The sequence below is a fragment of the Epinephelus lanceolatus genome, chromosome 18 (genome assembly GCF_041903045.1).
Source record: "Epinephelus lanceolatus isolate andai-2023 chromosome 18, ASM4190304v1, whole genome shotgun sequence".
Lineage (NCBI taxonomy): Eukaryota > Metazoa > Chordata > Actinopteri > Perciformes > Serranidae > Epinephelus > Epinephelus lanceolatus.
The window spans coordinates 33,881,897-33,905,414 of record NC_135751.1 but is presented as its reverse complement, the minus strand read 5'-3'; the positions used below and the strand labels follow the sequence as shown (position 1 = coordinate 33,905,414).

The window sequence follows — 23,518 nt, the reverse complement described above, 5'->3', positions numbered from 1 at the left end:
AGAATCTTTGATTAAAAGAGGGTGTGCTGAAGTGGGTGTGGAGCATGGAAGACGCCACAGGGTTACAGTCTTTAACCCATGCCTGTTTGGTTAATCTTAGTTTTTATTGTTTGATAAAGTCCTTTAAACCCCATTGATTTGAACTTTGTTTTTGTACAGGCCTGTTTATTTGGGGAAAGTTTGTTTGATGATTCGGGGTTCTCGAACTAAAGAACCCTGAATCATCAAACGCTGAGTTAAATTAAACCACAGGCTCATCATAGTTCATCATATCTCCCGTTATGGCTTCTGTGGGAGGCTATTTTTTAACTTATGTGGAAGCCGCAATAGCTCCGATCTGTGAGTTCACTTCACAGCAAAATAGAGGTCAAGCCAAGGACAGGTAATCTGGTGGTTGCCAAATAAAGGCAGAATGATGCACGTTGTGTTTTGCAACCAGCAAAAAGCTCTGTCTGATCAGGGACTAAGGTAGCTTTAGCTTTGTTAGCTTTATTGAGCAGTTGGCCTGGCAGGAAAGGACACCTCCTTGTTGAAATATCTACTGGTTCAGCATTTGACATAAATCTGGTTTATCATATAGACATAATGAAACTGTGCACTAAATCTGAGTTATTTCACACACACCAAAAATTGCACAAGAGGAAATAATGAATCTTAAAGCAGGGCTGCATGCAAATAATCAATCTGTTTATAAAACATTAAAAGGCCCACTGCAATATCAACTTTAACAATCCAAAAGCCAATAATATTCAATTTACTCTAATGTAAAGCCAAGAAATGCAGGAAATTCTCACATTTGAGAAACTTAAACAAGGTCTGAGTAAAACAGACATGATGAGCAAAAGGCCAAACAAGAAACAGACAGATCTAAGAAACTGCTTCAAACATTAAAGTCACTTTTTTGGCATGAAAGCAGCCATCATGGGCCAAAATATACTTCCAAGAACTCGTGGGAAAGAAAACAAATACACTAAACACAAACCACCCCCTGAGGTCCCAGAGCTGGCAGACGTCTCCTACCTGCTGATAGTAGAGTTTCTTGGGCTGCCGAGGTTTGAAGAATTGCAGCAGGTCCCGCAGCGTTCCCTCATAGTTGTGTCTGAGAGGATTCCCTGGACCGTCCCTGTACCTGGCCACCACACCACCAGGCAGGGGGGGAGGACGACCAAGGGGAGGAAAGAAGGATGACAGGAGAAGAGAAACAGAGGGTGGGAAAAAAAACAGAAGAGGAAAAAGGACAAAAGAAAACGGCAAGTGGACAAGGAGAGAAAAGAGGGAGAGGTGGGTGAACAGGAAGAGAAGACGAAAAATTCCGAGAGATGCCGAGGCAGAGCGGAGGAGTGATGGAGGGGTCGAGAGGAGGACAGGACAGAGGCAGAGTGGGAGGAGTTAGAGGAAAACAACAAAGAAAGGTGGGGGGGGACAGGTTACGCAACATTTCTACTGACAACTGCAAGTACGCAAATCAAAGGCAAACATGACATAAGCTGAGGAGAATGAGAATGACAACACAGTCGATGTTTTTCTTTCTGTACGTCCGCAGGAGGTTTGCTCAGTGTTGGGACAACCATTTTAAAATACAAGAAGTCTTTTAGACAGGAGCTGGATCATAAACCCTGACTGAAAGTACCAAAAATTCCACACTAACAATCATTAATTTTACCTTAAATTACATTTACATACCACATAACATGTGAGATCATGATTGGGTGCATGGGATCTAACAGGAACAGTACTTTTACTTGACCATCTTTACCTTTAAACAACCAGCATGCTTTTGTTTATGGTGCTTTTAGCGACGTTAGTTCATTCAAACCATCATTCTGCAACAGTTTCCCCTAAGCTGGCCGCTTTGGCCTGGCAGGTGTGCCGGTGCAGCCTACCGCCACACCAGACTCCATTCACAAATTCAAAATTTTTAAGTTCTGTCAATATTTAAGAGTTACTCAACATTTATCAGTTACTTGTCGATATCCACATTAAACTCTCTTCACATCAGCATAAAATAGATTAACCGCACAGCACCTATCCACAAAGAATATGACACTTTTTAAGCTGGTTCGTCTGCTACTCATATCATTTCTTTGTTACAACGCTAGACGCAAATGCCAGGAGTTGAGTTTTCATTGAAACAAAATCTTGCCTGGTGAGTTAACTGTATGCCAAATAAATACGAGCACACAAGACTGAATTGACTCCTGGGTTACATATAACCAGTTGCTGACAAACCATGCAGCATTTAAACATTTAAAAGGCTGTTTTTTTTAAGATGGAGTTTGGCGCGGGGCTCACTCCACATAAAACCAACCGCTGGAGCTATACTGCATCACTTCCAGCAAACAACAGAGAACAATAAGGACAAAACATCGTCACTGATCTGTTGTGACTGAACATTCTCTGGTCTGGCTCGACTAAAAACACCAAAACACCACTAGCACGTTTGCATGACGTTCATCACTGAGCCTGTGTGTAAGCGGTAGCCTACCAACAACATCTTCACATCACCTTTTCCACTGACTTTAGCAGTTAAGATAACAGACTCTGTCCTGCTGTTATTATAGACACGTGAACTTATCACAGACACTCATCAGTTGTCGTTATTTTTGGCATTACAGTTACAGGGGAAACACGTCTGCACTATGCACCGATAGTAGTATTTCAGGAAAGTCTTATAATGATTATTGTGATAAAGCCGTTTATCATGATCTTTTGCCACAAAACAGCATGAAAAATGTATTCTAGCACATCCTGAACGACCTTGAAACCACACTTATCATTTCATACACTGCGAGTGAAACAACACTGCAAGTTGAACTTTTAAAGTAGGAATAATTAGTCCACAGCAAAAGCACAATCGGTGAATTTCAAAACAAATGCTAGAGCTCTCCCTGCCCTCGTCCTCTATCTTTTTCCTGTTGTGTCTAATCTCATGCACCAATTTTTTATTACAAAACTCCTTAAACACATTAAAAACAATAAATGAGATTTGTTTTATTCCTCATGGCTTTTTCAGTGCTGTGTTTTGAATGTGATTACACACAGCTTTACTACATTCACACAGTTTGCACCTCTTGGGTGTGTGTCAACGTTAGTGATCATATGACTGTTATTTCTGTGTGAGTGTGTGTGTGTGTGTGTGGATGAGACAAGCCTCCTACCCCTGTGACTTGAAGAACTGCAGCAGCATGGGATCTGTGTTCAACCTCTGCGCTACTGTCTTGGCCACCTGACAGACAAACAACAGCACAAACGTTACAATCGAGGATCACCACAGGCCTGTCAGATTTCATCTGTGTCTGCAAACTGAAATACCAGCAGGGAGACTACAAGAAAAGAAACATTTGAGGATAAAATTCATAAAACATCAAGCTCAGAACTTGGCAGGCTCTAAGCATTCACAGTATCAAGCACTAGAACTTTTATAAAAGATATTTGACAGATCAACTCTCTGACTGTGTCTGAGGGCAGAACAGTGTCCCCTAAATGTCCTTCCTTACTCATGGCTGACTTCTCATTTAAAGCAGCAGTAAATTACCAAAATATTTGATTTCAAACACATTGAAATTACCACCTTATTTCCCCCCCCAAGCATTCATTAAAAGTGCCTGAGTGGCCCTTACCTGAAAATAGTTCATGCGGTTTGAGAGCGTGACGACGAAGCCGGGGTCGTTGTGGATGGTCTTGTCACAGAAAATGACGTCCACTCGGTGGTAGAGATCCCGGAAGTAGTCCTTGGCCGTTGGCAGCTCGCTGCTGTCATTCTCTGGGTCGTCCCTTAATGGTTGGAAGAAGGTAGGAGAGTGTGTAAATTAAAGTACAGAACGTGCAGTGTGGACAGGAGAGGTCAGAGAGGACAATGGGAGGCAAGAGACAGAGACAGATTGACACGTTGGGAGAGGGGTATAAAGCAACAGAGGCAAAGGACAAAAAGATCCATCGTGTCTACCTAGTTATCTGCATCTACAGCGCCAATAAGGTCAGTAAACACCAGTAAATAGTCAGTGCCATCAAGTGAGATGAATACCAGCTTGATAGCCTCCAGCTTTAACGCTATTAAAGTTCACTTTAAAGTAAAATTATGATGGACAGAAATGCAATTTGACCATGTCATAAGAAAGTAATGAACAAACAGAAACAAGGCGCCCATCAGCAGAGCTGTGTTGTAAGCTGGGGGCCAGTGTTGACTATTTACTGGCATTTACTAACCTGTGGTGCTTCAGACCCAGGTAACTTTGTAGCTTTACTGTCACTGACTTGTAATTTCAACAGGTTTAGCTGGAGCTGAACGCAAACAAACTTAAAATTTCAGCCTATAAAGACGTCCTCAAATCCTCTCTATTACCACTCAAGCAGCTCATGATTTGCTTGATTCACGTGGGTCACATTCTCAAGTCGGAAAATCTGGAATAATCCTGAAAAATCACACCCCTATTAACCCTAGTGACGACATTACTAACCAAGAATTTTCACTACATACCAACACACTTCTCGCACCCCCTCCTCCTCCTCTCCTACCTCTCTGTTGTTTCTCTGTATTTCATCAGAAATACCAGTAATCGTCCAGAGACATGAGAGTCCTCTGTCTGTCTCTCTGGTGTTTTATTGGGACAGAATTGAATAAATCGTACTGCGCACAACCAAATCATAAAAGTTCAGGTTAGAGTAACGTGTGGAATTTTCTTCTAACAAACTGAAGTTCTGTTTATCTTCAGTGTCCATCTCCAAACACACTGTGTGCATCTTTGACATCTAACAAAAGTGGTGACTGCATTTCTTTCCTCACGATACATTTAAGTTTTATTTAAAAATCTAGACATATTTACATTCACGCAGTTTTCTTCACTGCCCTTTTTTTGGCATATTGCAACGTTTGTTGTAGGACTGATACCTTCTGGTAGTCAACATGCTCTTATCTGACCAAATTCTCATTGGTCGGACATGGTGGTTACTTTCATGAGGCCGTGTGTCTTGTGTCCACCAAAGTGTTTTTTTCCTGGCTGAAAATGCCTATCCGGAAGTGCCAGGGTGCTTTGGAGACGCAACATTTTAGGTGCGACAGCTTGCTATGATAAGGAATATCCACAAGGTACTTGCTCTGGATGAAGGGATGGCTGAAGCACATAGAAAGAAAGGTTGGACCCGCCTATCTATGTGACCATCAGCAATAATTTCTCCTCCATTAACACTCTCTTTAGCACTCATGCATGATGTGACAGTTGGTCTTTGTGGTATTTCTTCCACCTGTTCTCCACTGTGATTGAAAGGCTGAGTGAAAAGCGACAGTAACGATTGCAATGTTTATCATTTTTTAAGTCTTGTTGACCAAGAAATACGGCAAACGTACAGCACTTAGAATAGACGCTCAGCAATCTGCGGCGCTCCAAAGTCCCCATGCAACGCTGGCCTCAGGGGAATAAAAACGCTTTCGACTGGTTGAAGAGAAGGTAGAGTTTTAGTCAACCAAGACTGTTTTTGGTTGACGATGGCTTTGATACAATGTGCTAACCCTTCACAGCAAATATAACAACTCAGCCATGTAGCTGTGAAGTTCAAAATATATTTTGATATAAATTAGCTCACACTGCACACACCACAAGTTAAACACACATACACACACAAGACTGGTCTTACTTCTGGAAGACAATGATGTCCCCGTCCATGAGCTCATCCAGGGCCTTGTCCAGAGAGACATCATAGTCCTGTATCCGCTCTGTTAGATTGGGCTTTACTTCCTGTAACACACAGGGCATCATGGGAAATGTAGTCAAATGAAGCCGCCTGCTGAGTGCATGACAGTATTTGTTTAAGGATGTGTAAACACGCAACTACAGATGGGTAAGAGTGAGAGGAGAGAGATGCTGCATACGACAGTGTGAAAGTTTGCACAGGAAAGTTTATGAGACAAAGCTTGTGTGCCAGATAGAGGAGCACGAGTGTGAAGGAGCTGCTGAAGAGTGAGAACAAGTGAGAGAAAGACAAGAATGTGTCAGCAAGTGAGCGCTACATAAATAGATCACCTCATAGAGGATAAGGCTAGTTTCCTGCTGAAACCCTGCTCTCTCACACATGACTGGTAGAAGGTCTCCTGTTTACAGAGAGCAACACAAACATGATTTAATCTTAAAGTTCAAGGCATTTTATATAAAGCATGACTGAGTTAGGCTTAAAATAGACTAGGACATCGCCATCACTTACTTATTTTGCAGGAAATAGGTGTGTAGATATGTCCACAATAATTTAAGCTTCTGGTTTTGGGGTCATACATCTTCAAGAACAACATGACATCATCTAAAAAGAGAAAGAGACAAAGACATTACATAAGAAATTGCCTACATAACCACAACTAGTGCTAAACTTAAAATATTAAACACACAAAAAACTACCTTAAGCTACTACTATAATACATTTGTCAGCGTTTCACACAGCGTTAAGCTCAGTGATCATAACCTGTGAAGGAGCATTTATAATATTTCCAGTTGCAGTGTGGCTGTGCCGACACAAACTGAATGCAAAATGAGTGTGAAACAAATAAACCTTGAAAATTAAATGGAAGAATGATGTAGCAGTCATGCTGCATAAGCTTGAAATTGTCAGAGACATTGGCACCTACAGAACGAGTCACTGACTCTCTAAATCGAATACCATAAACAAAATAAAGTGCCACAACGTGTGAAACACTGCTGAAACCGACACTGAGCTGGACGAGGATCGACGAGCGGGACTTACGGTCTTTGTCGAACTTGGGTAACGTGGCCCCACTGGCTGCCATCTCCGGATCCACCGTCTCCAGAAATATTGTCCAGGGGTTCTCATTGTCGCTCAAGTCGATCATCTGAAACACAAACATGCACCAACTTTGAAAAAAAAAGACAGTGGTGTAAACATTCATGGGGACAAGTGCTCGTGTTATACACTTGAGCCTGATTTATGGTGGGCGCTCTACACTTTTGACGAGTATCTCTCAACTGAAATCACGTATGTCCAACAGAAAAGACTGTCACTAGGAGGCCTTTCAGGATAATTGGTGTTGACTTATTGTACAATTTGTTGACACGACCTCAATCATTTTGCTGACCTCGATATCACCCACTGTGTTTACATCTCCACCCACGCCTACTTGCACGAGTCTGAAGAAAACTAAAACATTTCAGACAACACAGCGTAGCTTACTGGTCCCCTGCTTCTGCACTTTTGGAGTGGAAGACTCACAGTCCTGATAGTCGTTAGCTTGCCAACCTTTGGCAACAAGCCCAAAGAGCACGTCATTTGTAGTTTTAGCCTCCAACAACTTCATCCTCCACTATGTTAATCCACGAGCAAAGAGCCTGGCCACCAGGCCGTCCACTCCTGGGAGCCGACTGCAGCACACCAGCCGGATTATGAAGGTAACTGCTGAGCTTCCATAACCTTGTTTTTTTAGTCTTAAAAAGTACATTAAATGTTCTTTTCACAATTCAACTCCAATGTCTAAATATTCTTAAGAATCAAAAGTTAACTGCTGATTGAAAGAGTGTACTACATTATTATGCCCTTATATAATCATTGTATTAGTGGCATAAAATGGTTTCAAAATGAATATAATATTGCAATTATTTCTGGGACAATATATCGCCCAACCAAAGTAGTTGTAGTGACAGGTCAAGAATTTTGTTCTGTCAGGGACACTGTCATATTTGGACATGCAATGTGATAGGGTAGTCACACTGCATCACTTATTCGCCCTGTAACTCCCTTGTTAGGCTCAATGAATGCACAGACCACCCTTATTGTTGCGCTCCTGTTGACTTCTCAGTAAAATTAAGTTTTAAATCTCTTCCTCTTTAAATAACTGATTTCATCAAATCCCTCCACTATCAAAATGCAAAAGAACCAAAGTAAAGCAGATACAGTTACAAAACAAACAGCTGACAGAATGATATATATACTAAACGGGATGATATACTGTAACTGAACAAGCCACCTGGAGGATGGTGTCTGGGTACCATGGAGACGACTGACACCTTTCGCAGCAGCATAATTTTCATTTTAGTTGAACGACACTCCTCAAAAGTGTCAAGAGCCCTAATGCAAGTCAGGCTGAAAGGGGGCTCGAAGAATCAGTGACTGTCCACTGATAGATGTTTTGGTCACTATCATAACCGCTACTCTTCGCCTAGCATGACTGAGAGGTCTCAATATGGGATACACCCCGTCCAGATTCACATATCCCGCTTCCATTGTGTGAAGTAACCTAAATTAAACATGTCCCATAACTATATCTGTACTGGAAGCACAGCAAAGATACAGTGGTAGCTTCTCATCTTCTTTCCAAAAATGTCCAATGAGCACTAAAAACACCAATACAGGTGACACCCATAAGCAGGTCGACCGGAAACACAGACACTTACCGACTTGTTGCAGTCAGCCTCGTAGTCGAGCATGGCAGGTCGCTTAGTTCCGTTGCTCCGGGCCTGCATGGGCCACAGCCTCATCTGGTCCTGTGGGAAACCCTGCAGCAAATCAAAAGCTGAGTTAATTTAATGTGGGAGGGAGAATTAATGCATGTCTACGTGTGCTCTGCTCTGCACATGTGACTGGTTTACGAGCCTAAACATTATAGTCAAACAGGAAAATCAACAAACCGTCTCTCAGATAGAGGCTCGCGTATTTACAGCAGTGACTCAACATACTGTGTATGTGGGATAAATACATTTCAATCAGGTCAGTTGCATCAAAAACACACACTACTGAGTGTCTCACCATGGTCTGGGAGAGGGTCTGGACAAACTCTTGCAGCGTAGAGCTCTTGAGGACCTTGAAGACTGTGTACTTCACTTTCTCTTCGTCATACATGTCGTTGCCCTGATGCCCACAGAACTGGTCCTCTGTTACTATCTGTCCAGTGGAGAAAACGACAAGAAAACAACCTTAGTAAATGATGGTAAAACTGGATATACCTTTTTTTATACACATTTAAAACTGCATGAGTAACATCCATATCTTGCACAGCTTGTTTTAATCAAAAACTTAGTAACAAAGGGCACACAAACTTTTCAGATTTTGTCTTAATGACACAACGTCACACACAAAACAAGTGAGAGTGCATTTGTCTTGAACTAAGATCCTCTGCTGAGATCAGTTTTAACAAATGAGAAAAGAAGTCTCTCCCTATTGTCCTAAAACTGCCTCTCCAGAGAAAAGTAATAAAGCGAAATTAGCCTTTTGTCTCAACGCGATACTTGACCGAATAATATGAAGCAGAGCAGCTGACATCTTTGAACACGATAAACCTTTATCTTTTAACAAGCCGTTTCCCTATTATCACTCTTCTCACCATATCAACCACAGTGTCGGCCACAGTTCAGCTGAAGTGCCCACAGTCTTGCCTGCTGCTTCCAGGTCACTCTCGATCAGAGAAAACAACTGTGGACTCTGCTTTACACAAATGGTGTGGTTGGCCATTTTGTTGATTGCTTGAAGAGCCCTCAGTGTATGTGCCAATATATAACTGGTAACTGGTAAAACTGGATCTGATATAAAAGGTAAAATTGTATTGATGGAGTGCTAATGCACACAAGCTTTAAATGTTATACTCTGCTGGTCAGATTAAAGGTAGTTTTTATTCAACTCTTAAACATATCTAACCGATTTTAAATTATTTTGAAGTATTTTTTTAATGCTGAAAGTCAATTAAAGCAGCACAGTTTTATCTTCATCTTGTATTACCCCCTAATACCTGGACAGATAGAAAATACATACAGATCTTGGAATGGTCATATCAACTATAACACAAGATAAGGGCTGGGCAATAAATCAAATTTTAGTTTTTAATACAATTTTTGATTTCAATGATTATGAAAACAAGATGCAAGATAAAACGATTATAGTACTGCAGGCCACAGTAGCTTTGTCACCTGACCAGACGACATTGCTCGGCCACATGAATCGAACATTTACATTTAAAAAACATCAGATGGAACTGTTGATAGGAGCACCATCCTCTGCGATTTCTGCAGTAAGGAATTTTCGTACCATCGAAGTAGTTCAAGCCTGAAATATCACCTCAACGCAAAGCATTTAGCAGCAACCCCGGAGGTCCAAGCTAGCACAGCCTCTGATGCTAGCGGTAGCTGCCAGCCTCGTCAAGCCACACTCAACCAGGAGTTCAGATGCAACCAAGAGGCCGTTTACACGTTGCCGGCTATTTTCATAAACGGACATTTCACCGTCTCCGTTTTCAAAAAGATCTTCGTTTACACTTACCCGTGTTTATATACACAAGAGCATGCCAAACCTGTAGGTGGCAGTGTAACGAGAAGCTCAAGCCTTCCATGTATCCATTGTCACCATAGCAACATAGGTCGCACTTTTTACACAGGCGCAAGTTCCGGCGCATACTGTGACGTGGGCTGCCTATAACTCCGTTTATCTGCGTTTATCTCAGTTTACATGCAAACGCGCAACCGGAGTTTTCCAAAATCTCCACTCTGGCAGGAGTTTTTAGAAAGACTCGTTTTCAGAGGAGAAATCTCCGTTTGCGTGTAAACGAAGGGCACAAACGAAGGAAGATGTCTCCGTTTATCAAAATCACCGTGTACGTGTAAACGGCCTCCAAGTCTACCTGTGACCAACTAACTACACCCTTACAAAATGGACTGCAGACCAGTTTGGGTGGAGCATGTAATTAATTAGACTGCCCTAGTTAAAACGTTTCTGCTATCTGGAAGCACTTTGCTTTCAAGAACTCCAACGACGAACAACAACAAATACTGTGCAAAATTTCATGCACCGTGTTGTCCACTCTACGAGACAATCTGACCAAATTGCTTAGTCATACTAAATCAAATCACAAAGTGGTTTATGACCCAAACAATAAAGGAGCAAAATACAGTGAAACATAAAGAGACCTTGACTTCTTCCACCGCAACACAAGTCATCGATTAAGGACACTATTTATAATACAACTGCCTGCCCATACAGCTCTTAAAGATATGATGAAATAACAGATACCATCACAGACTTCTCGCAAAAGACACGTGGCCAATGAGCACTGCGAGGAACAAGGGATTTATAAAACTGGTAAACACTTTGGACAGGTGTTACATGATGCCAATGCATCACCATTTCACCAGAGTTACACTGCCTGCCCTGTACAGCTGAATACTCTGCCAACACAACAGACATGTGGCATGTATATTTGTTGACATTTCTTTCTCATTTTCTCAGTTAAAGTTTTATGTTCTAGAAAATCCAGAGACAAAAGTTCTTTTTCAATAAATGTATGTATGTTCCAAAATCAATGAGTAATCGTGTTAAACAGTCGAGATCTCAACAAGCTGTACACAACATATATTAAGTCCCATCTCAATTCTAACTCTTAGTAATTATGCACTCTTGCAGACTTAATGTAATGAGCAGCACATCCCTCACACACAGTATGTAAGACCAAAGCCTGCTAGCTCCCAATCTGCTGGTTTGGCACCATTAGTGCTACACTGCTTCAGCTACTTTACAGCACTGCAACAACAATGTCAGGACAGCCTCCAGATTCCCACTGCACCTTCCACTCTGTGAAACGTGAAGCCAAAATGGCAGATGTATACTCTTAAAGCAACAGCAAAGTCTGCAAAGCATCGCAACACATAAGTGCACTCGAACAGCCGTTGTGGTTTCCTACCTGGACCTGCATGTAGAGGTGAGCCTCTTGGCGCTCCTTCCTCTTCTGTGCCTCCACCCTTTTCTCCTCCTGCAGACGCTCCACCAGCTGCTGGGGGATGTCCACGTCAGTCATCGGCTGGAGCACCTCGCCTGGTTCAGAGAGAGAGAGGGAGTGAGTATCACCTCGCAGACAGAGTGCAGCACAGTAACATTTGTGTTTGATGTAGTCAGTAAGGCAGAAAGAACTGGAAACAGGAATTACACTACCCTGTATATTTATGAAGTGTTGTACTTAAGGACAGATTAGCGCGGGCACTTGAGGAGAATCATTCATGTACTTATGGGACAGTCTCTTAAGCCCAAGCTTCTGGTAATATTAGCCAGAAAGGCAGAGGGAGAGGTTGTGTGTTACTTACTGAGCTTGGACTCGCGGATGTAGACCAGCATGTATGCGTTGGTGCAGTGGCGCACTGAGAGGTCGTCATCATGTCCACCATAGTTGTGCTCTATGGCCTCCTCCTTGGTGCACCGCGACACCACGTCATCATCGAACTTACACCACTGAAGACAGAGAGGGATAGACAAGATGGAGGGGAGGGTGCGGTTAAAGGAGAGATGAGGAGGAGGAGAGGCGAGAAAGAGGAGGATAAGGAGAAGAGGGAAAGAGAAGCCAGGGAAGGAGATGGGAGAAAACCAGAAGACACTTAAGACAACCATTTATGTCAGGCTTTAAATCAACCCCAAGGCATGCAAATGAATAATGCTAAAAACCAACACTCATTTCCCCATATCATTTTATGGTGTAATATCCATAAACTTCCCATTGACCTCCCCTTAAAAGGATAACTAGCACAGGGGTGCTCAACCAGCCAACCTTTTCTATCAATCATAAATTAAACTCCAGACGTCACTTTAATGCGTGTGTGAGAGTCATGAGCTCACTGGAGAGTGGGTGTGTAAGCAGGTTTTAGACATACGACTACTTGGGATTTGTACATTTAATTTTTGTGTGTGGAAAAAACAGACAATATGAGGACTGAGCTAAAATGCTTAAAAAGGTACACCATGTGGGCTTTTCCTTAGAGAAATAAAAATGTTAAAGGATGTTTATGAGCTGCAAACTTTATCCTACTATGTAGCTAATTCTGGTCTTCTTTTAAGTAGCTTATCTGGCTTATTTGTAAAACCCTGAGTCTGAGTAGGTAGCTCAGCAAGTGCTTCACCTGGTTTTCAACACCTTGTTTTATATTTTTGGAATATTTTGTCACTAAAGAACTGGCAGCTACTTCTTTATCTTAGCTGTGGCATCTATTTTTAAAAGCCAGAAGCAGAAAAATGACAATGTTCTATGGACAGAACATATATACCTATTTGACATTATTCTTTAGCACTGACCGTTTCTGCTTATCCATTATTTTAGCTCTTATTTCTAAGGTCTACATAATAGGGATGGGCATGTCTACTCCAGTACTTCAATTGGATGTCAGTATTAATATATAGAGTAATCACAGCACAACCTCCCACATGTCAACAGCCCTTTTTTACAGCATGAAAAAGCCTCTGGGAAAGGTTACAATCGGCATTCACATCCAGGTCAAATGACTCTGCAGTAGTCACAGCTTTGATCAGCATTGATGAAAACATGCGCTAATTTTAGCCCCTTACTGGTGAAATGCAATGACACACCACCACAAAATACCGTCCTTCTCAACCCAAGCAGCACTCAAACATCAGTCCAAATGAGTCTGCACCGAGCTTGAAAGCAAGACTGAGTAAGAGATATGCAAAAAGAAGTAAACACTGTAAAGTTTTCACCAGGCTCCTTGATGCTTTCTACTGTTAACTAGCCTGTTTCTGGCCTGTCTGTGATGGCAAATGTGACACACTAAAAAGACTCCAAATCGGGGAACAGATGGTGAGGTGGGGGGGGGGGGGGGGGGGTTACGGTAACTTCAAATTTAAAGCTAATTAAAGCCTGGTAGATCAATATCTGAATTAGAAATTGCACTTGTATTCCATTGTTGGCCAATTTACTTTGCTATTCTTAGATTAGACTCATTCTTCCCCAAGTACTCAAATACTCTATAATAATTTGCAAGTACTGGAGTAAGGAGGAAACTTAAAATGCCCATCCCTGCTTCATAAAAACTCTATGCAGAAATTCTTCCTGCGTATAATATATATATGCGCAAATATGGTAGATGATCTCAGTGCAGAAGTCCATTATATCAAATGAAGTTCACTCATCATGACACAGAAGATCTCATATCTAAGGAAGCTGAGCACCCGCGTGTTAGTTTATCACCAGTATTATGAGAGCAGAAACCCCAACCATGCCCACAGAATTTTTGGTGTAAGGTGGATAAAAAAAAATTGTCCTCACTATTGGTTCCTTGACACTCACTTTGCCGTCTCCTTTTGGGTTAAGATAGACGACGTAGTGACCGCCATGGTTGTCCCCGCTGTGCACAAGCACGGCGTGCAGGATGTAGTTGGCTGGGTCCTTGGAGTCTGGCTTCTGGAGGAACTCATCCAGAGGTAACTGATCTGGAAACTCAAACCTACAGAGGAGAAAAAGAGGAGGAAAGAGAAGCAGAGAGGAGCGATTAAGGGGACATGTAAGAAGAGGGAGAAAGGGAAGATGGAATACAAGGATGAGAGAGGCAGGGGGGAGAGAGTGGGGAGAAAAGGAGATGACAGGCAGGAGAAAATGGGACAGAAAGGCAAGAGGACAAAAAAGAGAGGGGGAGGCAGAAATAAAGATAAGATGAATGAAAGGGTCGAAAAAAAGAGGATTGAAATGGGTCAAATATTGAGAGGAGGAACATTCATACGAGAAAAAAAGCAAGAATTAAGCTCATGATTCAAGGTAAAGTGGCACTGCAGTGTGCGTGTGTGTGTGTGTGTGTGTGTGTGTGTGTGTGTGTGAGTGTGTGTGTGTGTGCGTGCGCATGCATACAAAGCCCTCAGGGGGCCAGGTGCCAGTGGCAGCGTCACAAGGATGACTCAGAGTTTGTTGAAAAGAAAAAATTAGCTATTCTGGATGGCTGCGCGCGTGTGTGTGTGTTCTGAAAGTGTCCCATTATCGTGGCGGATTATTAAAACACCATTAGCTCGCTCAAAGCTTTACGCAGAATGATACGTCCTACAGGAAACACTCTCACTGACTCACTTTCTCGCCGTCTTGGTGCAGGAGGTCAAAGTGTGCTGTTCAGATGACACAGGATCAAGTGCTGTTTCTGGAAATAGCCTGCTCCTTTAACTTATGGCAATATTGGCCACACCATCTCTAACAGGTTCCCACACATTTTCATGGACAAAATGTCAAAACTTTTCCATGACTTTCATGGACCAGTAATAATTTTTGCCGGCACCTGCCCGCCGTTTCAAACATATAAGGTTAAAACTCTCAAAACATAATTTCACCTCGACCCTGAAGAATAACAAATTGAAAGGATGCAGTAAACTCACTATTGTCATATTTGGGGGGGACACCATCTTATTCTATCTTATATTAAACACTGGTGTTGTGTCACTAACTTTGAAAAGATTTCCCATGTTACAGAAACCACTGAGAGATAACCTTGTGTTTTGGATGTTGTTATCACACTATCAGTCAAGTGTCTGTGTTTTTGTTCCTGCGCTCATCACAGATCTGACACTTGACCCGCCTACCCGCTTTCACCTCTGGCTCTCTGACAGCTCTATGCGCCGCTGTTACCTGGCAAAGGCGCCAGTGTCAGGAGTATGGCACGGAGTTCACCGGGGACCACCGGTAGATAATGACCTCATATTTAGGTTTATAAAATGTATGTATTTTATTTCTAAAGAAATTCCTGTAATCTTAGGTTGCAACATCCAAACGATAGCTTATTTACAGACACCCTGTTATATAAAAGCAAGTCAATTACAAGAATGAACATGCAGTGACAGCTGTGTGAGAGTGAAGGGAGGTATTTCTGTTCTACCTGTCATTAATCTTGATGTTTTGGTCGGTCTGTGGGTCATACATGAACCTCATCAGCTGCAGATGGAGGATTGGAGGGAAGGTGAGGAATTTCACCCCCTTTTCTGCTTCCTGTGGAGCAAAACAAACGTAATTAGCAGTTAATGACATGACTTAAATACTAATGAGAAACAAACAAAACATAACACTTAATGTAAGCAAACTGAAATAAACTAGAACAAAAAGACACATAAATAATTTAGATCCAGGCACTGCGAAGCCTCACCTGCAGGCCATGCTCTCCTGCGTCGTATTTGTTGTCTCCATCTAGCTGTTCGGTTGCAACATAATCTTTGAATGACTCGAAGACTGGAAATGAGCAGAAGGCACAGATGAGATCAAGACAAAATCCATATTAGTTAAAAATATAACTACTGACAGATGAAAATATTTAAGTTTATATATAGGAAAGCTGTCCATTTCTTATATAGTGTAAATAGCAGTGAACAGACTCTTGCAGCAGGAAATACATATTTTTATAGTGTGAGGAAATATATTTAGAGTGAGGCAACTTTTCTGGTCCCAAAAAGAGCAACTCATTTGCAGCTTATCTGGTCCCTACATACAGCATCCAAAACCTCAAAGGCACGGATTTGAAACAAGGGTCAATACCAGGTAACAATGAGCAGAGGTAAATAAAATAAACAATCATATAAATAACCCAGTGTAACAGTCATTTCAGATGTCTGCTGACACACACATTTCTATAACTATTAGACACTGTACACAGTCGAATCTCATTTATCAAGTGTTGCCTATTCTCATTTGCGACATTAGTTTCCATTTTTTTAACAACAGACAAAAGAGTTGGCACAATTAAACTATTTTTCTTTTTGATTTGGCTTCAGAATTGAATTTGTAGCAGGAAGCATTCAACACATTGCTGTTTGTTGTGTTGGGGGTGTGCGTGTGTGGCAGCATCACTGTCCATAGTATTAAGAGGAAGCAGAGGAGATGGACCGACGGACGGACAGTGTCACTTAGTTCGGTTCCTGTTTGCTTGCCGTGGCTGTAAACAAACCTTCAGACTCTCTCTTCAGGCCCTTTCACACCTGAGAGTTCAAGTCAGATTTCACACTGCAATGATGCAAGTGGATCCCAACTGGTGCAGCCCCGGGATCCAGATTTCTCCTCAGTCATTATTTAGAGGTCCACACAGTTTAATACATTCAGCGTCATACACAGGTTTGGCCATATTTTTTTATTTTATATACTTTATTAATCCCCCTGAGGGGAAATTCAATTTTTTCACTCCGTTGTCATTAACACACAAGTCCGAAAGACACACACTCGAACAGGCGACCCTCCGGTTCCCAACCCAAGTCCCTATGGACTGAGCTACTGCCGCCCCGTCACCTAGCTAGTTTGCTGTCTCTGTTAAGTAGCTGTCCATTAGTCACTCAATCAATAGCAGGAAATGGCACTTAAAAATAAAAGCTCTATGCCAGTACTGCAAAATAAAGTGTTTTTTACAAACACATTTGCGAGTCACTTGTGGTCCATTCAGAATGGACCTTCAACCCACTTTTGGACTGCGACCCACTGCACTGAAGACTATACATGTCATACCTACGTCTTGTCGCCATCACCTTAGTTAGCTGCGTCTCATTCTACATTGACTGGTTTGTAGATGGGCTGTTGTCCTCTCTCTAAATAACTGAAAGGCGTCTGAGATTTTGGGAGTTTTTCCAAAGCTGTCTCCTTCATGTGCTACCACTGCTCATTTTGTTATGTTGCATTGTTCATGGACAAACTGAAACCTACGCTGTACATTTACTTGACAACTGCTAATTTCTCCTCTACTCCGATTGCCGACACCTGCCTGCTCTGAGCGCAGCCTTGTCACCCTCTCTGGTGTTAAAACACACACATACACACACAACACACTGAAGTGCTGCGCTGCTCTCATTACTCGATGATAGCCTGTGAAAACTTCCTATAATTGGTTTTAAAGTCAGAACCATTTGAAAACTGTTTTTACACTAAAAACAAACCCGACCATGATTCAGTTTGATCTGGACCGATACCCCCCATTTTTTCATTTGACCAAGGTTTGGTTGTTTGGTCCGGGGGAGGTTTCAAACTTGAACAGAAAATTGTTCATAAGTTCCAAAAATATTGAGCATGTGCTAAGCTCCTGTGAGTGCTCTGATTAATATATCTATGCTTAAAAATGCTACAATATATTGAAAGAAACCAAGCAATTGTACCTAAAATAAAAATCAAACACTCAGTGCTCCCACAGGGCCTGAATGGATTTATCCTCTATTACATAATCTCATTTTCCTGTGCTTGCAACATATGACTGCCAGATTGACAGTCGAATTAGGCTCCTCAGATCTAATCGTTTAATAGTCAACTATGCAGGGTCACCCCTAATAAATATAATATAGACCGTTTCATTGCTTCTGTTGCTAGAGGGACAGCTTTAGTCCCTGTTTTCATCCTGTCAGCTACTGTATTAAACATCGCAACAGGAAACACAGAGGGACCCATTTATAGAATGTTTATGTTATGAAGTTTTAAATGGTCTATTAATATATAAATGGGCCAAAAATAATTCCCTTAAAATGACTCCTGTCAGCATTCAGCAGCCTGACAGCAGAAGGAATGAGGGACTTAGAGTCGCAGTATGTTCTCCTAAGGAGCCCATTATAACACCAGCCTGAGGTCATTACAGTGAATGTCAGGGTGAAAAGTCCGATTAAAGCGACGCAATCCCGTGAAAACATTTACTGATGGTGCAGCACCACTGTTCCACTGTGTGAGCAAAGCCAAGGAGTTGTTTCGATGTTGCTACTCACTGTTCTTCTTTCCTTTTATGCTAAGCTGGATGTCGTAGTAGTCCTCTATCCGCTCTGACCGGTAGTCCACGTGCTTGCACTGGATATATGACTAGAGAGTAACACACACACACACACACACACACACACACACACACAGAGGTCAGATTGTACGATACAGTTGGCAAGTCAAAAATATGATTTCTAAGAGGGTCACTTCTTGATTTAACCTCCTTCTATTCTTAAACTGACCTTGTTCCAGGCTACATCCTGTGCTCAGTTAGACGCCCTCACTGACATGATTCATGCTAAACTGGCATTACTGTGTACTCTACCTTCAATAAATAAACAGTACAATTCTCACTAAAGTTATGTTTTTATAACGTGATGAATTTTTTTAAGAACTACACAAAATGTGACCGCAACCATGAGGACAAGTCGAAACCCTGAGAGGCAAGTGTGAAATTCGTTGTTTTTCATTTTTCCCCATTTGTGAAAAAAAGCTAAAAAACAAACAAAACATAACAAAAACATAAAATTAAAAAAGTGGACAAACGATCAGCAGAAAAATAAATCTCTCTTGCCTTTCAGGGCTTCAGTACAAGTCAGACAGGAAGAGGTAAAGAGAGAGAAAACTTACCACCATCTTTCCTCTGAAGAGCTTGGGGATGGTTCCCTCGACACAAGTGCCTTTCATTTTATTCTCCACATTGTCCAGGAGCTGCAACACACACACACACACACACACACACACACACACACACACTTAGTAAGTCAGTCATTATTCAGCATGTATACACATTCACATTCTGTAAGAGAGGATGAGAGAACTCACCACTCTGCACAGCTCCTGTACATCGTGTTGCATGAAGCTATCTAGTGTTTCCCATCTTCACAGAGGAAAAAGAAAACAAAGCAAAGCAGTTAGATACAATCCTCACTGAGCAGGAGCTACAAAGGCTGGTAACCACTTAAAATTCTACTAAAAATAATATTCAACAGTCTTAAAGTTACAAAAAATCGTCTGGTCCCAGCATTACAAGCGTGCACTGACTCGTCAAAACCAAATCGTGGAACATCAGGCAATATCCTGAATCGAATAGAAACAGTACTGTGGCAGACTTTGTGATATTAGCAAATATCATACCATTGTCTAAAGAATCAATATTGTATTGTGAAGAAACTTGTGATTTACACCCCTAATAAATACTTGCTTTACTTCCCATTCTCGCCTCCGGCTGAGTCAGACAAAAGAAAGGTGAGCTGTCAATTAAGAAAGTCTACACTACCCGAAGGACTTGGTGAGTTTCTTGGTGCCAACAGGTTTGTCACTGTGTTGCAGCTCGTAGAAAACCCTCTGCAGTGCCAGGGGAACGCTCTTGGACGAGTCGTCTCCCTCTGTGGGCATCATGTACACCGCCTGGGGAGAGAGTCACACCAGGATTAGTTTTAGACAGTGATACTGTCAGATGGAGGTTACAGATTCTCACTGTTTGTGAAGAATTTCACAACATTTAAAAACTTTATTTTCATGACAAGTCACTTTAGAGCTCCTGCTGAATAAAGCTATGAAAAAAGACTATGGTGAATTAACGGAGCAGTGTGTGGGATTTCAAGGGGATAAATTGGCAGAAATCAGATATAATATTCACAACTATGAATCGTTGCGTCTTCCAGTCCTTCATAGCTACATGGAGAGTGGGTACTCTACCATGGAGTCTGCCATGCTGCACCCCCGTCTTTCTACAGTAACCCTGAACAGACAGCCAAACATTTGCTCTAGAGTGGGCCTTTCATGTTTTTACATTACCTGATGGCCACCGTAGGTTCTCTGACACACTTGGAAAAGGAAGGGTGCTCGAGCAGAGAGGTATTTACTTAGTTGTCTGTTGTCTGCAACCTCATTGCTAGATACAACTAAATCCTACACATTGCTCCTTTAAAGGGTCTCAGTGAAACTATATGATAGTGGTGCAATGATATCAGTGCAACAAGAAGAATCAGCAGCAGCTGTAGAGTGACATTAACAAGTACTCATACTAATGGGAAAAGCCACAACACACAGGGGAGAATTTTACACCATACGTGCAAGTTGTGAATGTCAGTGTACAAAGTAGCATGAGTCAGATTTATCAAATGACACGAGTAAGGAGAGTTGACTGACAAGACGATGCCAGAGGATTTGATGTCAAGTTGAAAAGCACATGCACCTGTTTAGCAGTATTTCAGATTTTAACCCAATGCTTACTGGGAACTAGATAATCTTAATGAGGGAAAAGAGGTTGCTTAGATCACTATGAAGCTGGAAGTGTGCAGTTCTTCATCTTGCAGCTCACTGTGACTGCCCATTCTTGTTCTATTACTCCCTGCAATATCGCTGTCAACAAATGCCGAAAAAGACAGCTGTCTTGTTTTGCAAATGCATTTTTGATGAACAACAGCAGTAGTGCTAATCTCACTGACAAACACACTGTATTTCCTAAGTCAACTTGTGTTTCACCAGTTGCATGTTTTTAATGTGAAGCGGAAGCAGCAGGGAATGTTTGGTTTACATCAGCAGTAACTTATTATATCGCTCTATGGTGAGCATCAGCGACCAACATCAAACATTTGGTTTAAGTGGTAACACTGATGTTGTCATGAGTTTATTAACTGGTGGAAAAATGTCTTCACTGTGGCTACTTCTGTTATGTCACGTCAACAAACCACATCCCTAACAGCTGTGCTCTTGAGATCAGACTGGAGACGTAACCACTTAAAAGATGGGCAAGCACTTGCTATCTTCCAATGTTTGTACTTTTAGAACAGAAAACACATGTTTTATATGATGATAATCACCAAAATGACACACAATTTAGCCAACAGCAAGTAGGTTGTTCTAAGCGATGGTCATTTACCAGAAACTTTCAGCTCCCTAATGATCTCCCACTGGGCATCTGCCACCTAATTTTGTTTTTGTTGTGAAATAAGGAGGTATCATATAGATAACTCCTCATTTTAACTTCAAGAATCATATGTTCCCCGTCCATTCTGGAGCTTTCGAAGCAAAATTCTGTTAGGAAACAATGTCTAAGGGAAATTATTTCCACTGTATATTATTACTGGAGAGACTTAACAGATTTTCCTGTTTTTTTACTGGACAAGAAAAAACGCTGCTATATTTGAGGATGGCCTTCAACATTTGTGACACATGTCAACATGTGGACAAAAGGTATAAACACACATGAACATTCAACTGAAGCGCTAGTCCATATTTACACATGTAATACACATCATTTATCTGCTCAGCTAAAGCCACTGCATTAAAATGTTAAACACACTGCACCTCATACAAAGACACACAAAGAGATAAAACCATACCCTTCGTAGCTGGTTGGTGAAGAAGAGTGTCTGTAGCAGGCTATTCATGTAGCACGTAGCTCCTTGGTTCTTTAGTCCAACGTAGCCTGTGTGTTTCTTAGAGTCCCATCTGGTAACAGAGAGAAAGGAGATGTTACTGTTAGAATTCATAAACCCCAAACACGAAAAATAAAACTGTAGAAAACCCAAGCCAGAACAAAAAGACCCCAGAGAAAAAACAAGGGGCTACGTACGCCACTCCATGTGGGGCATCTGCCTGGACGTAGACTTCAAATGTGACTTTGTCGTCATCAATGAAGCCCCTCTCTGGATCAGTCACATCCTGTAACACACCACCAAACAGTTCATATCAACAGGAATGGGTAGAGGTAAAAGCATTTACTGATATTTTTACCTTTATTTATGATTAAGAGATCCAAAAAGACAATGAGCAAATAGCGCTATGGTACATAAAAATTAAAAAGCTCTCAAACGGAAAAGCCAATTATTCTTTGGTGGCTCTTGTCCCATCTGAAAAATGGATCTGGCAATTAAAATAAAGCTACCATCGATAGCTCTGTCAGTGTGTGTACTTACACTCCAGGACATGAAGTTGGAGAAGCCCCAATCATTCTCTTTGTGGAAAAACAGGTGACTGATCCTGCGGCTGAAAGACTTCTCATCGTCTTTGTAGTTGATGATCTTGAGCATGGCCTGCGCGTGGCACGACCATGACCTGGAATAACAGAATCCAGAAATCTTTATTAAACCACTTGCTCATGAACAACCATACTTAATTGAAAAAGCAAATTCCAGCAAATCCCATAATGTGAGTTTTTGATACAGATCTGGATCTAGCTGGAGATTTAACACATTCTGTTGTTAAGGAATTCAGCAGGCATGGATGAGGAATGAGCCGTCTGACTGAGCGTTATCTAGTTTAGATTCTGTTGCCATTCATTAGAGATTATAAACCTGATCTTGTGTTTCACATAAAATGTAATTAATGTGAGGCCAGCTCAAATAAATTCACAGCCAGTAGGTTTTGGACACCGTTCAACAATGCATAAAGCAGCTGATACATTTTTAAACAATGGCGCTTTGATATTGCTAAAACAAAAGACCATGTTAGTGAACTGTGACCTTGATTTATTGCATCTAGTATGTCGCAAAACAAACAACAAGCTGACACAGTAACCAATACTGTGATCAAAAAGCAAAGACAAGGTCATGGGTCCCCAACAGCTAATATCTATTACTTTCTTGTATTTTGCTGGTGGCTTTAAAGAATACCTTCTGACTCAAAAGAGAGGTATACAGTGTACCAGAAGATGAGGTCATTATGATTGTTGTCTGCAATGAAATCAAAGTGAGCTGAAGTCTAAAAAAAGGAAAAACATCCAAAAAGACAATGTTTCTACAAATTGAATTCAAAGTAAATTCCAAATACAAAATAAACCACCTGCACAAGTATTCATCTTATCTACATAAACACACCGCCATCAAAGCAGCCAAACATTTTTGGAAACTGCATTCTTATTTAGTTGGAGATCATCTGTGTGTAATCAAGCTTTGACATCTGGAAGGTCTAACAACTTTCAGTTTCCTGGCCAAAAGCCATCATAAAGACAAAAGCCTGCCCCAAATACACCCAGACAAGGTTACTGAAAAAGTGCCAATTAGAGGACAGAAAGATATCCCTAAAAAGAAAGGATATGTCAAAGCTGTGAACTTCTGAAGAGCTGGCCGCCCT

General features: G+C 41.5%; 1 protein-coding gene across 3 annotated transcripts in view; it reads right to left on the bottom strand.

Annotated features, from left to right (window-relative positions):
- The window catches only part of usp7 (ubiquitin specific peptidase 7 (herpes virus-associated)), a 40,646-nt gene that overhangs the window by 10,411 nt on the left and 6,717 nt on the right, over window positions 1-23,518 (bottom strand). Inside the window, exons 4-24 of one of the 3 annotated variants that reach the window (XM_033644473.2) lie at window positions 22,363-22,501; window positions 22,020-22,108; window positions 21,787-21,895; window positions 19,716-19,846; window positions 19,262-19,316; window positions 19,067-19,147; window positions 18,448-18,538; window positions 15,870-15,952; window positions 15,606-15,715; window positions 14,021-14,198; window positions 12,054-12,198; window positions 11,657-11,787; window positions 8,740-8,874; window positions 8,388-8,489; window positions 6,727-6,832; window positions 6,196-6,288; window positions 6,018-6,085; window positions 5,632-5,732; window positions 3,621-3,774; window positions 3,159-3,226; window positions 1,021-1,129 (exon numbers count right to left, since the gene is read on the bottom strand). In XM_033644473.2, the coding sequence (XP_033500364.2) occupies window positions 1,021-1,129; window positions 3,159-3,226; window positions 3,621-3,774; window positions 5,632-5,732; window positions 6,018-6,085; window positions 6,196-6,288; window positions 6,727-6,832; window positions 8,388-8,489; window positions 8,740-8,874; window positions 11,657-11,787; window positions 12,054-12,198; window positions 14,021-14,198; window positions 15,606-15,715; window positions 15,870-15,952; window positions 18,448-18,538; window positions 19,067-19,147; window positions 19,262-19,316; window positions 19,716-19,846; window positions 21,787-21,895; window positions 22,020-22,108; window positions 22,363-22,501 (2,278 nt within the window). The remainder of the gene's footprint in view (window positions 1-1,020; window positions 1,130-3,158; window positions 3,227-3,620; window positions 3,775-5,631; window positions 5,733-6,017; window positions 6,086-6,195; window positions 6,289-6,726; window positions 6,833-8,387; window positions 8,490-8,739; window positions 8,875-11,656; window positions 11,788-12,053; window positions 12,199-14,020; window positions 14,199-15,605; window positions 15,716-15,869; window positions 15,953-18,447; window positions 18,539-19,066; window positions 19,148-19,261; window positions 19,317-19,715; window positions 19,847-21,786; window positions 21,896-22,019; window positions 22,109-22,362; window positions 22,502-23,518) is intronic. The other 2 variants (XM_033644474.2, XM_033644475.2) reach the window with 2 other exon arrangements.